The sequence below is a fragment of the Leguminivora glycinivorella genome, chromosome 14 (assembly GCF_023078275.1).
Source record: "Leguminivora glycinivorella isolate SPB_JAAS2020 chromosome 14, LegGlyc_1.1, whole genome shotgun sequence".
NCBI lineage: Eukaryota > Metazoa > Arthropoda > Insecta > Lepidoptera > Tortricidae > Leguminivora > Leguminivora glycinivorella.
Genome location: NC_062984.1, coordinates 6545555 through 6559411, shown reverse-complemented (window position 1 = coordinate 6559411; position 13857 = coordinate 6545555). Strand labels below are relative to the sequence as shown.

At 39.5% G+C, this 13857-nt stretch overlaps 1 protein-coding gene across 1 annotated transcript in view; it reads right to left on the bottom strand.

The window, feature by feature from the left end:
* The window catches only part of LOC125233616 (multiple inositol polyphosphate phosphatase 1-like), a 32107-nt gene that overhangs the window by 5055 nt on the left and 13195 nt on the right, over positions 1 to 13857 (bottom strand). The window contains exons 3-5 of the mRNA XM_048139677.1: positions 2868 to 3007; positions 930 to 1106; positions 327 to 446 (exon numbers count right to left, since the gene is read on the bottom strand). Of these exons, the coding sequence (XP_047995634.1) occupies positions 327 to 446; positions 930 to 1106; positions 2868 to 3007 (437 nt within the window). The remainder of the gene's footprint in view (positions 1 to 326; positions 447 to 929; positions 1107 to 2867; positions 3008 to 13857) is intronic.

Here is a 13857-nt window from a genome sequence, read left to right as displayed (position 1 = left end):
AACTTTGGCATGTCAAATAAACTTCTTAAACGCTGCGTGAAAATATCAGTAAATGTATAGAGGAAGGCAACATAAAACTACTCAAGTTTCAGTGCCGCTCTTAGCAAACAAGGGATTCAAATAAAACGGGAGAAATTGTGACATTGCAGTGACAGGTTGCCAGCCTCTCGCCTCGCCTACGCCACAATTTAACCCATAAACCACAGTTGACTTCTACGGCATCCACGAGTAGAAAAGGGGTGTTGAAATGCACACGGGTACATTGACATACATTTTCTACAAAAGGCTACTCTTCTTCCTAAAGTTGTTTTTATAGAAATGCTTACCATGACCAGTGTTTCGTCGTTTACTTGCGGCAATTCAAGGTCTTCCGGACGAGACCGGAACAGGCCCGCAGTGAAGGCGTGGAAGGATTCTAAGGACCGCTTGTCCTTCGCGAACTTGAACTGAAATTATAGACATAGTCTAATCTAAGTCATTAATACTGCTTAAGTAAGCCTTGATGGTAACATGTTAGGTTAGGAATCATAGGAAGACATGTGCAATTTGTATTGAATAAAAAAATTACGTACTTCTTGACTGTTGTAAGGAATTACCCAGTTCGTCCATATCTGGCTGTTAGTTGTAAAGCTCCAACGTCAGTTTCTGGACAAAAGCGGGAGATAGTGATCCCGGATAATCTGACATTCCTCGATCATTGGTAGTTTCTGTATGATAACGATTGCATAAACCCCATCCCCAGCTCTGAGCAAGCTCCTGTCCCCATGTAGCCGTTGGTCGTAAGGTCCCCGGAGAACATAATATCAGTTTATGGACTATAGCAGGAGACAGTCCCAGATACGCCGACGACAGTACTTCAAGACTGTACAACCCTCATCATCGGTGTGAAGTGTGAAGTGTAAACGGACAATGATCGCTGAAGAACTCACCAAGTAATCGTGCTTGTTGTCAGTCAGAAGGCTAGGATAGCGGGAGACCCAGCTCTGAGCCAGCTCCTGAGTCCCCATGTAGCCGTTAGTAGTCAAGTCCCCGGCAAACGTCAAGTTTTGCCGCGGGATCCACCCCCAGCGAGCGAGCAGCGATTGGTCGCCGAGACACATCCTGGGCTGTAACCAAGGTAGAATACGTTAGCAAGGTATGAGCAGCGCCGGCCCGTGCACTCGATCAGGGTAGAGCGAGTTTGAGTTTCGGCGCTCTTGGGATGAAGTTTCACTATGTAGGAAAATTAATCGCGAGCGTAGCGAGCGCGAAATTTTTTTTCATAGTAATGCCCTGCCGTAAGCGCTGGTGGCCTAGCGGTAAGAGCGTGCGACTTTCGATCCGGAGGTCGCGGGTTCGAACCCGGCTCGTATCAATGAGTTTTTCTGAACTTATTTGATATTTGCAGTTACAGTTACAGTCACTTTTCGGTGAAGGAAAACATCGTGAGGAAACCGGACTAATTCCAATAAGGCCTAGTTACCCTTCGGGTTGGAAGGTCAGATGGCAGTCGCTTTCGTATAAAACTAGTGCCTACGCCAAATCTTGGGATTAGTTGTCAATGCGGACCCCAGGCTTCCATGAGCCGTGGCAAATGCCGGGATAACGTAAGGAGGATGATGATGCCGTAATTTGAAGATTAACGCAATACAGAATTTATGGATTTCATCATACAGAGTACGAAAGGGACAAATGGTTGAACAGGTTGAACTTTCGTAGTCGCTCCCTAGTATAGTTACGTGTGGCTGAACGTGGATATCATGTTCATAAAATAACAAACAAAATGGAGCACTATAGTGGCCAAGTCAGGAAAGCAGATTCGGAATTTGTCCTAACTAAAAAAGAAGAAAATTATGAATTATAAGCGCGAGCGAAGGAAGCGCGAATTTTTTTCCTATTGGCCTGATTTATTAAGACAACCCGCCAGCGGGGAATCCGCGACCTTTCAAGCTTTCATCGTCTGCAGAGCTGCGGTCTTTGACATATTTTGGGGCATTTTGACTTCACAGGGCGCCTTATATGTTCGGGAACATACTTTTAGGCCTTATATTTCGCCATCACTATTATTTTTATAATACTAAGAGTTAATTAAGAGATTAACTGCGGACTCAATCGTCACCGTCGGGATGCCCATTTCGGTATTTTGCCACTAAGTGATCTGAGTGCTTTGAAGTTCGCTCACCATCTGCTGTGACTCACAAAATTGCGCCTCTCTGAGACGTTTTGCGCCTTTGGCTTTATGAGGAACTCCGCTTTAGACTATCGGGTAGACTCATATTTTTGCATTTGGATAGCGACGTAACTTTGCCGTTCCCCGCACAACAATGTGGTTCGTCAAGGGCTAGAATCCTCCTTTTACGGCGCCCTAGCAACAGCGCCCTTATGAATGGCAATGTGGTGCAACTTTCCACTTAATCTGAATTACAAATCTAGATTTTCAATAGGTGGATTCATTTTCGACTCCTCTAGCCATTTTGTGATATGTGCGCCCCCACGCAACGTATATTTTTTTGTATGAATTTTCTACATTCTCGATTTTGGCGCCCCTTTACCATGTGGCGCCTAGAGCGGCCGCTCCACTCGCTCTACCCTTAATCCGGCCCTGGGTATGAGTAAATACATTTTCCTCAGTCATAAGGACTTGTTCGGTCTCGTAACTCCAGAAGAATTTCTATATATCTAGATTTCGATCCACACCTTTATTCTTGATTTTGATTGATCTTGTAGTATACCTTTGGAAAGGTGTCCTATCCCCAGGTGGGGATGGGTGTACCTGGTGTTTGGGTGGCCAGAGAAACGTTAAAGACGAAAGCTACATTACAGGCTAGCGGCTATATACCGGACCCAAGATAAAGTGGCTTCCATAGTCTAAGAAGAGTATCCTATACCTCCTTGTCGTAACCATTGTTGTAGTTCTTCACGACATTGTCCCGGAAGGCAGTCAAGTGCTGCAGCTGGGGCAGTTCATCCGCCTCTGGGTTGGTAGCTCCGTGCCGGTTCAGTAGCCAGATAGCTTTCGCTTGGCATCCTGCGAACAAAATTGGGATTTTAGGGAAAAAATTTAACGGAATTGTGGTTCGCCGTTTCAGGACGTGTACGTCTGCTTTACTGGCACAGTTGTATAGTGAGTGAGCGGGTTAACGATATATAAGTATTGCAACGAGAATTTCACCTATTTTACACTAGTAGGCAAGAGGATGCCTTCAGTCGAGTTTCGAACTCACGTCACCAGAATAACGACAATCCTAAAGGTATGAATGACATGATGTCACGATGCTCAGCATTGAGGGAAAGACTGAAGAAGAAGAAAGGTATGATGAAGCTAAGCTATGGAGGCTCCTGGTTAGACAGAATATTTCCGTCTGATTCTTATGAACTAAGTATTGAGCCTAAGGCAGAATTTTGTGTATTTTACAGAGTAATAAAGTGCGGAAAGAGAAGAATTGTGAAATAGAAAGAGACCCATATTATTTTAAAACAGTTCCATTAAGTAGCACACTTGCAAATTTTCTATTCATCTAAACTTTTTATTACTTACAGCTTACAGATAATTATCACGTGCTGTTTCCCACAGTGCAACAATGACAGTCAATGGCAAAACTTAGATCTCAAAACATTAGACCTTAATAAAGAGTACATTTAATAAAATAACTACATACAGGGTGGTAATAATTTTATTATTAGGTATCATCATCCTCCTAGCGTTATCCCGGCATTTGCCACGGCTCATGGGAGCCTGAGGTCCGCTTTGACAACTAATCCCAAGATTTGGCGTAGGCGCTAGTTTTTACGAAAGCGACTGCCATCTGACCTTCCAACCCGAAGGGTAACTAGGCCTTATTGGAATTAGTCCGGTTTCCTCACGATGTTTTCCTTCACCGAAAAGCGTCTGGCAAATATCAAATGACATTTCGCACATAAGTTCAGAAAAACACATTGGTAATAGTTATTAGGTAATAGGTATATCTAGTTTAATTAAACTTGGTAGTGCTAGTTCAGTTAGTATCTCGCGGGCGTGGCGGCTAGTGTGATAATGATAAAATGTATCGCATCGCTGCGTCCCTATCGCACTTACAAGGTAATCTTTGAATATGAACGTGACAATTTATTACAGAGCACCTTAAAAACCCTGAGAAGTAGGTATAGGAGTTACTGAGATAATAATTATTTTATATAGGTAAAATATATTGGCGATCTGGGCAGTTAAGAGCATTTATTGGACATTTTTATTAGGGTTGGTTTTCTTAGAGCACCCTCTAACTGGCGACAACGGGCGACAAAGTCACTCGACGACTGTTTTGTCGCTCACATCTCGTCTATTGTGCTTACTAGCTCAGTATGAGAGTGCGCACACTTTGCAGATATGTACACTATTATACTTTTCGTATAGTTTTGCAGGGCCTCTGATAAATTGTAATATTTGTCGACTACCGCGATCGGCGATAGTTACTCATGAAATAAAACTATGGAAAAATATGGAGTTGTAAATTCATTATACGCGATATAATCCGTTTCCATAGTTTTATTTCATTTGTTGACTGTTTAATAATTCAATAAATAATAAAATAATAACACTAGCCCATAGACTAGATGTGAGCGACAAAAAAGTCGTCGAGCGACTTTGTCGCCCGTGGGCGTATATTTACCCTTAGAAGAACTACGTTATGCCTTGGTTATGCTATTATTTTTGTTACACCCTGTATATACACTTATGAGATGGTGGTTCATTCTATATCAGCTGTATTATTAAAACATATATTTAACAATGTAAAACGTTCACACTAATTTGTACCGCATCACGCACTTAGGTGCGTAGATTCCTAGTCGCGAACGGACAGTCACGCCACATAGATGATCCGTATTTGATTACAATGTTTAATATTGTCCTAATCATATGTGTTATGTGTGTCGTAGTTAATCCAGGCGAGATACAGTTCAAAAGCTTAAAAAGCAAATATTTTTGGGATTCAGATAATACTACTACTCCTCCGATACCATCATTCTTCCGATTAGCTTTGACTACGGTGACTCAAATTGCAGAATTTTCTACGGAAACTGAAGAGCCGACATCACCACCTCCGCTTTCTCTAAAAGCTGTGAGATCATTGTTCTCGTACCTGTATGGACCTCTGGTGGTACTGTACCCCTCAGAGCGGGATAGAATTCATAAAGCGGGGAAACTAAAGTTCCAGCATAAGCCAGATGATAATAATGATGATGTGGAGTATGACACTGATAATAAAACGGCTGACTACGTTCACAGCAGTTATCTTAGAATGTTGATGGATAAGTTGTGCGGCGATTTTATGGTGAAACGTGCCTGAGTTTTGGAACGTCACTATTTTGAAGAAAAAAAACTCGTGTCTTCTTCTGACAATAAAAAGAGAAATGTAAGGTACAGCGGGGCAAATCTCGACTGGGGGACAAATGTAACTGGTCAATTTTTTTCCATGTTTTACAATGTTTGCATTATTAAATAGAGTGTCCACCGGTTATATATGGTAGGCGTGTTCAGTGGATACATGTAGAACTCAACATTATAGTGTAATAATGGAAAAAACTGATCAGTTACAATTGCCCCTTAGTCGAGATTTGCCCCGCTGTACCTTAGTAACTAAATAACTGCGTTTTAGATAAGAGATTCAAAGATTTTCAAAGTAGTGACGATAATATAGGTATATTATGTTTATTTTAAATATTGTCACTTTTGCGATTCGCTGGAACTGGAATAAAACCTTCAAACGGATAAGTTTGCCTTTGTGTTTGCCTTAAGACATCAAAATATACATTTTCAGTACAGATGGTGTTTTTTTTACGCACTAGTGCGAGAAGTGGTTCATTATATGTCAGGTCGAAACTTCGGAGGTCCATCTGTACTGAAAAACGTCGTTCGATACACGTGCGAAAAGGGAATTCGTAACTCGTGTCGATTTAAAACACTCCCTTCGGTCGTGTTTTAATTTATCGCCACTCGTTTCGAACTTCCTCTTTTTCGCACTTGTATCGAAATGTACTATTGCTGTAAGCTGTAACTTAACCTTGTTTTGTACAATAACACGTTTACCTAAATCACAGAATACATATTAGTACAAGTACAGACGTAGTGCGAAAAGAGTTGCCTTTGTATTGTTACGGAAACGTAGGAACGTGTCATGCTAATGTGAAATACCCCATAATGGACGGTGATGCCATTATGGACAAAAAAACACAAATCCTTAAAAATAAGTATCTAAAATTAGTTTCTAAAAACTGACGGCTATGTATCATAAACTAGAGTTGTAGAGCTGTTTAATTTTGAAGTTTCAATTAATTCGGTTATTTCTGAAGGATTTGGCGATAAGATAAAATTCATCAGTTTACTGAAAATAATATCAAGACGAATTCTTAGTAATGTTGCTAAGAGAGTTGAGTTCGTGTATAAAATAATAAAAAAAATAATACTCGGTGTAAACTTGAATGCGTTTTACTTACCGCATTAAGCACGAGATAAGGTATAAAACATACTAGTTTGTTGCTCCAAAGATATAAAAAAATGACGTTATTTTGCGAGTGTCCACTACTGGACCCGAAAAACTGCGTACCTCCTATGATGGACAAGGAACAATTTGCAAAACCAAAATTTACAAGAAACAATCCTATGTTAAAATAACCCAAACTAATTGTATTTATGGTGTATAAAATTGACTCATTGCGTATCAGTTGGCTTTAAAAGTAAAATTTTAAACTTATTTCACTGTCCATAATGGGGGATCCATTACTGGAGAACTGCCGTCCATAATTGGAGAAAAAACACCTAGTTTTAATTTGTTAACTATGAAGAAACTAATAGGAGTATCTATTCTGCAATACGCTTGAAATGTAAAAGGAGGATAGGACATTCAAGATTTAACACGCTTAGCCGCAGAATTTTTACATTTATCAGTGAAATATCAAAAACAGGCCAATTTTTTTCTTAAACTGTCCATGATTGGGTCCGTCACCTTATTTCAGTCAGTCTCAGTACAAGATGTACTGACATTGACTGAACTAGCATCACAAATACGAACGTTTCCGAAGGAAACCCTTTTCGCACTACACCTATCCTGTATCACTTGGGCCCAATTGCACCAACCTAACTCAGGGTTAGTAGTGGGCTGTCGTCTGTCAAATTCCATACAAAATGGTGGGTTAACCCTCCATTTTCGTTGGCGCAAGTGGCCCTTGTTAACTTAAATTTTTACATACCAACTGATGTTTATGATATGAAGTAGGAACCTACTTGTAATGTGGGTCAAAGCCGTACTATTCTTACGAAATAAGGTACGTACAACTACATATTTACATATTATTAGACACTATTTATGTACCTATACCATACTCGTAGCTTCTAGTACAGTGTGTAAATGGAATGTAATGCCAGTCAAATATGTACATATATTTATTTATTGTTAACACAGTTAAATTTGTTGTCTACATTCTGCTGTCAACGCAAGGTCTAAGGCAGCGTCCCCACTTAGGCGTCGCGTGTCTCGCGGCGCGCAACGGACATCTCTGCCACGCCGCCTGAATGTAATTCAAAAACGTCTCCTCAGTACATTTTGTATAGGAAGGACGTAAGACGCGCCCCGGGCGGCGTGGCGGAGACGTCCGTTCCGCGCCGCAAGACATGCGTCTCATGAGTGTGGACGCTGGCTTAGATTTTGAAACGCCTGCAGAGGCGACGTCTCTGCTTACATATAAGTAACTAGCTTTTGGCCGCGGTTTTTCTCGCGTTAAATTCGAAAATTGCGGCATGCTCCATATATACACCCATTTTAGGGAAGTGGGGGGACATAAAGAAAGAGACAAAAAGTATTTAGCCTATGTCGATCTCCATCCCTTCAACTAGTTATATCCATTAAAAAAAATCACGTCAATCCGTCACTCCGCTCCGTTTTGCCGTGAATGACGGACCAACAAACAAACACACTTTCCCATTGATAATATTAGTATGGATAGCCACGTATTTTCTTCGCTCGTAGATAGATATGCACGTAAGTAGTTATTTTATTAGGTATAGGTACCTACACCTGCATTTTATTGTGATTAAAAATAAAAAGTCCATAGACCGATTCAGACTTCATAAGTTTGTTATAGTTTCTTACTGGTTTTGATACTATGTTCGTATCAAAATAGTCAGAGACATACCTATTGACTATCACAGGTAAGTAACAATGTTAGTACGTTCATAAACACCGTTGTTTAAGTAAGGGAAGACACTTGTAAGTCTAAGTTGGAACATCAGTTGTAAATGCGAGTTATTTGTTAGCACTGACATCTATCGTTCAAGGTATTCATGGGTAAAATCAATCACGCTTCCAACTGAGCGTAAATTATCAGTGGCGGTGCTACTCGAGGGCACTAGGTGCCGACAGTGTTGCGCCCGACTGCCAAAAATGTAATATTAAAACTTTACACCTTATATTATAAGCTGAAGTAATTGAAAGAAAAGTACAATTAATACTTATTGAATATTAGCTCAATAGACTTTTTGTTCGTCGTGACGATCTATTGACAAGTAGCAGTACTGATAATTTACGCTAAGTTACAAGCGCAATTGTGATTGACTAGTGAATAACGATAGATAATTAAGTTCTTATTATAACTCGTTTACTGATGTATGGATGTTACAACTCTTCCTTAGTCTTATTTCCTTATGTACAATGTTATAACACACCGTTGTTTTTGCGTCGGGGGTTAAAACATGTGTCACACTCGGCCCCTAAGTCTAAGTAGGTAATAGGTATAGATCTACAAATATATTAACTTATTTCTTCTATCTAAATATAGTTCTGTGAGAGCGACCAATTAGCTCATAAATATATCAACACACCTCGACAGATTAAAGCCTCCGCCACACATAAAGCGTTTTGATAGCGTAGCGTTAGCGGAGCGCAATGATAGCGGTGCGCCGGACGAACGCTGGCGTTCCGTTCGCAATCCGCGCTCGTTAGTTCCCGCCAGCGTCCGCTGGGCGCAACGCCAGCGTTCGTCCGGCGCACCGCTATCAATGCGCTCCGCTGACGCTCCGCTGACGCTCCGCTGACGCTCGCTCCGCCTACGCTCTCAAAACGCGCATGTGTGGCCGAGCTTTAAGTTAGTCAATACGGAGGTCTCGACGCCAAATACCTACAGCTTTGTTGCTTTTGGCGTCGAGACTCTCGGTCCGTGTCCGTGGGGCCCGGGCGCCCAGATTGTATACAAGGACTTGGCGAAGCGGCTGACTGATACTACGGGGGACAAAAGAGCTTCCTCGCTCAACGTATAAGCATTACAATTCAGCGAGGAAATGCTGCCCGTAGCGTATGATACATCAGGGCCCTCTTTAGACATAGAGTTTTAGTTTTCTTTTTTTTCAGTTGCCTAGTTTATGATATTTATTTTATGAAATTTTTGTTTAAGTGTTATCAAAGAGGATCCAGTATTATAGTTACTGTCAAAGAAAAATGTGTAATCACAGTGCATAGACTGCCATCTCTCGACACAAGCTTAAAACTTTTGAACCTCAGTTTTGACAATTTGGCCCATAAGTATTCTTAGCTTGATATGTGTTAAAATGTCAAATATTAATATTAGCGCCATCTAGCCGAGTGTTCCTCAAAGGTGTATCGCCATCTAGGTCACTGTACCTTTTTCGGTATGGTTTTGAGCTACGTTTTTTCTTAGACTTTACCTGTCTATGTAGTTACATATGTCTTTGGTGTTATTAATACTTAAATAATTTTGTCACATTAGATAGCGTCTTCAGAATCTTCAGACATTTCTGAGCAACTCGATCGCTCTAATACATCTGACGGCAACTGTCCAAGGCCTGTAGCAATATCGTAAACAGTATATCGGAAACGCTTCACATCCGGTGCCTGTATTGTAAGCTGACTAGAAAAAAGCTCATAAAACTTCACACCGCAGGAAATAAAACACTATTTCAAACAGATCGTAACACCACGTAATACATAACGTAACGTCCGCCTGTAATTAACGTGAGCAGGGGTTCCCAATCTTTTTCAATGCGCGTACCTGAAAGTTTAGGACGCAAAAGTACTTAGGTTAGAAATCGAAAGGGACTCTTTCGATTTGAGAATTTTAGTTAAATTTCACCCATCGTATGGCCTATATCTATATATTATTTAAAAAAAAGTGGAATACTATATGATTAAGTCGAGGTTTCCTTCTCGACTGTTTTCTCTTCTAAAACTTTTAAGCAATCGTAACGAAATTTGAAAATCTGAATTACAATGTTGTGTTGGACGATTTAGCTTTTATGTCACTTTCGAATATCACAACTTTTCTTTCGATATACTTAGGCCAATTAAGACGTTTTTGGGCGTGTTTGGGCCATTTTTCTCAAAGTTGTCCACCCCACTTTTTTTTTATTTGGATATTTTTATATGTGTTTTCCACTCAGAATTGCGAGCTCTTACAATCCTAATAGGAGAAAAAAAGTGTCCCAAGGTTTTTTCCCATTCCTTTACCACTTTTTCATACATTTTGTATGGCGGTAACGGAATGGAAGGTTCGAAAAAATGTATGGAAATCTTGGGATATTTTTTTTTCCTGAAAGATATTCATATATGAAAAATAATTTGTACTTCAAAAACCAGGGAAGAGACGGTCGAGAGTGTTAATATAGAGAAGTGATCCCCTCCAGTTGTGTATTAACATTTTATTACAAGGCATAACCTAGTTAAGTTGTCTGAAATTGATGGATGGTCTTATGGCATCCTTCTTTATAATCTACGGCGAACAGTTTGGGAACCCCTGGACTAGAGGTATAAATAGTAATAGTTCATGCAATCTGTCGGCCATAAATAAGACTAAACGATGACCTCACGATGCGTTTGACATTGCTAAATGGACTGTGTTGTAGAATTGATCGTAAAGTAGGCATTGGACCCTAATGAGCGGTTGAAACGGCAGGGATTCAGGCGTTTTGGGTCATGCTCTAGATTTTGGAGCTAATAAGTTGGTATAGTTAATTAATTGGATTTGCTGATAGGTTGCCAACGACTAAAAATCGTTATGTCGTTTTCGGGTACATGCACAAAGCCAAATTTGAAAGGTTTTTCAGGGTCCGTTGACCACAGCTAGGTAGAGTTAGTCTATGCGGAAAGAGAAGAGAATGTATACTTCCTACATTCTGTGACCCTATAAATTGTATAAGGCCCTATAAATTCCACGAGATGGGGTCATGCCATCACGTCGAGTGTTAAGCTTTTAAATCGTCTTTTAAGGGGGCTAATCCAGATAGCACCGGCAAATGAATAAAAAATCGCAGAAAAAAAGGGTTCAACTTTTACTCAATCAGTCAGGCCAAGATAAATTGGCATGGATGATCTGCAAGGGTTAAGTAAACGTCGTAATTTCATCATTAGGTAGTTTAACGATTAAAATTACATTTGCACCGGCAAGTCTGTCAAAATCGTCACCAACTAGGGTGAACAGGCATCTTCTGGGCGAGCTCACTCCATGTAAGTGATGTAAGCCATCGTCTTTGCCTTTGGCACGACTGTGGCAAAGAGTAAGAACATTTAAGATTAAAAAAAAAACTACCCCACTCGAATTGCGTGGTTGAAGCTTCAGTAAACTATTTAATGGTAGAAGATTTACTTTATTTATCATTATCAAGCATGTTTGTGACTGCTCTAGAATATAAATCGATTAATAAACAACATTATTCTTAGACTCAGGGCCGCATGATGTGCTCACCCTCTCGGAGGGTGGCATTTCATCACGATGAACATGTGGGTCAAGCGAAAATATATGCGTACGACCTAGACCGATATCTACTCATGGGGACTGTCAACAAGTTTCAAGGATGAGCCAGAGGGTAGAACGGGACGGGACGAGCAGGTCCGATGCACTCCGATGTGTACATTTTTTTTAATAGAATGTTTAGTTCCAGCCTGTGTAATTTTACAGGGTGTCCCAGGACAATGGCACATGGAGAGAAAGTACCTAAATATCGTAGATAGGGTATTTTGTTTATAGAAGACTTTAAGTAAGTAAGTAAGTAAATATTCTTTATTGCACCATTTTACATGTTATATGTATACAGAATGTTTAGTGAGAGTATAACTAGGTAACAACACTTTATTTACAAGACTTTATTTTATTTTTAAAAGTTAGTAATTCTGCATTCAAAGATTTGCTACGTCTGCGTCTGGAAATTGAACAGACTATAATGTAAAAAAAAATTAACACCTACTTTTATGATGCCAATTGAAAGAAGGGATAACGTGAAATTAATAATTTTTTCTACTCCAGCACTTAAATCTGTCAATTAGATTATTGTCAGCGGTATCCAAATTAAGTTCATTTGAGTAACGATGAGAAAGTCTATTTGTCTATAGGTTCATAGGATTACTGCTAGCAGTAATCATATGAATATAGGAGTTCTGTTAATTTTTTTTTAAAAGCGCAACTTCCATTTATCAGGTATGTTTTCATTTACAGTAATAAGTAACTTTTAATAAATAATATAATATTTAGGTTCATAATTTAAATCAAGATGAAAAAATAAACTTAAATGCGTTTTACATATTAGATATTGCAAAACAAAGGTAAAAATCATAAGTTTATTCAATAATTTTACATTCGACATTTAAATATTCTTGAACGCAACCACATGTTTCGTAATTGAAAACCGGCTTATTTTCTATTTCTCTTGTCTATGGTATGTTTGACATTTGTAAACTTATCACGAAACTATTTGAACTATTTCGGTGGTGTGTAGTTTGTTTTAATTCGACGTTATTGTGCAAAAACATAAGTAATTATGAGTGATTCTGGTGAAAAATGCACTTCCGAAGAAATCAAGGCTATGGGCGCTCAAAGTGACTGACAATTTGTTACATGAAAAGTCAGATAAAGCGTACCAAAAATGTTATGATTGTTTTGACATGGAAATTGCAAAAAAATGTTTCAACTTTCTCTGAAACGGCGTTGTTAGCATATTTTGAAATTGTGCAACAAGTTCTCGCCATCAACATTGTGGACAGAATACTCAATGCTACGACGATCCACACAAATATTCCCATTCATTACATGAAGTAAGTAACTAACCCATTTTATTATTCTCGAATAGGTATGTATGTGGCTGTCGTAGAAAAAGTATAGTATACAATCGTAACATTATGAAGGCTATAAAAGTCTTGTACCTTACTTAGGCCACTCGGCAAGCCTTCGTGGCCTAACCGCGGTACTCAACTTTTATAGCCTTCATAACGTTACCGTTATATAATATACTATTTGTTAAATCTTTCAATGCAGAATTACTGCCTCTTAAAAATAAAGTTTTCATGAAAGTTATGTATTTTGACGATATCGATAAAATATTCTGGGTTTCTGGGTATGCCTATGCAAGACACTTTTTGTCATTTTCGATAGTCGATCAGGCTATCCCATTGCTTGTTCTTCATAAACAAGAGCAGATTACACGTGGAGATGAACTCACGGCCGTGTTTGCCCGGCAAACAAGAGGTAGGTCGCAATACTCGCAATGCTGTTCTGTACCTATACCTAGTGACGTTATTGAGGCGACACACTTCCTATCGGAAAGCTTTTTGTGTTTTTCCTATTACACATGTCAGAAATATTGTTTACTGCGATAGTGTTGGTCTGTGTTTGTACTAATAATAAGCCTTTGTTTAAGACAATATCATTTCGAAGGCTGCGGTCATCCTTTAATCGTCGTACACATATTGCATAATAATGTTTTTTTTAATATTATACTTATATAAAGGGCGCTGTACGCAGCGTGCTGCTCCACTCTAATAAAATTCTGGGGGGCGATTTTTGAATCTCGCATACGGGATTTTGTCACTAAAATACCGGTTGAAAACGGTGTCTTGCTTATTATTT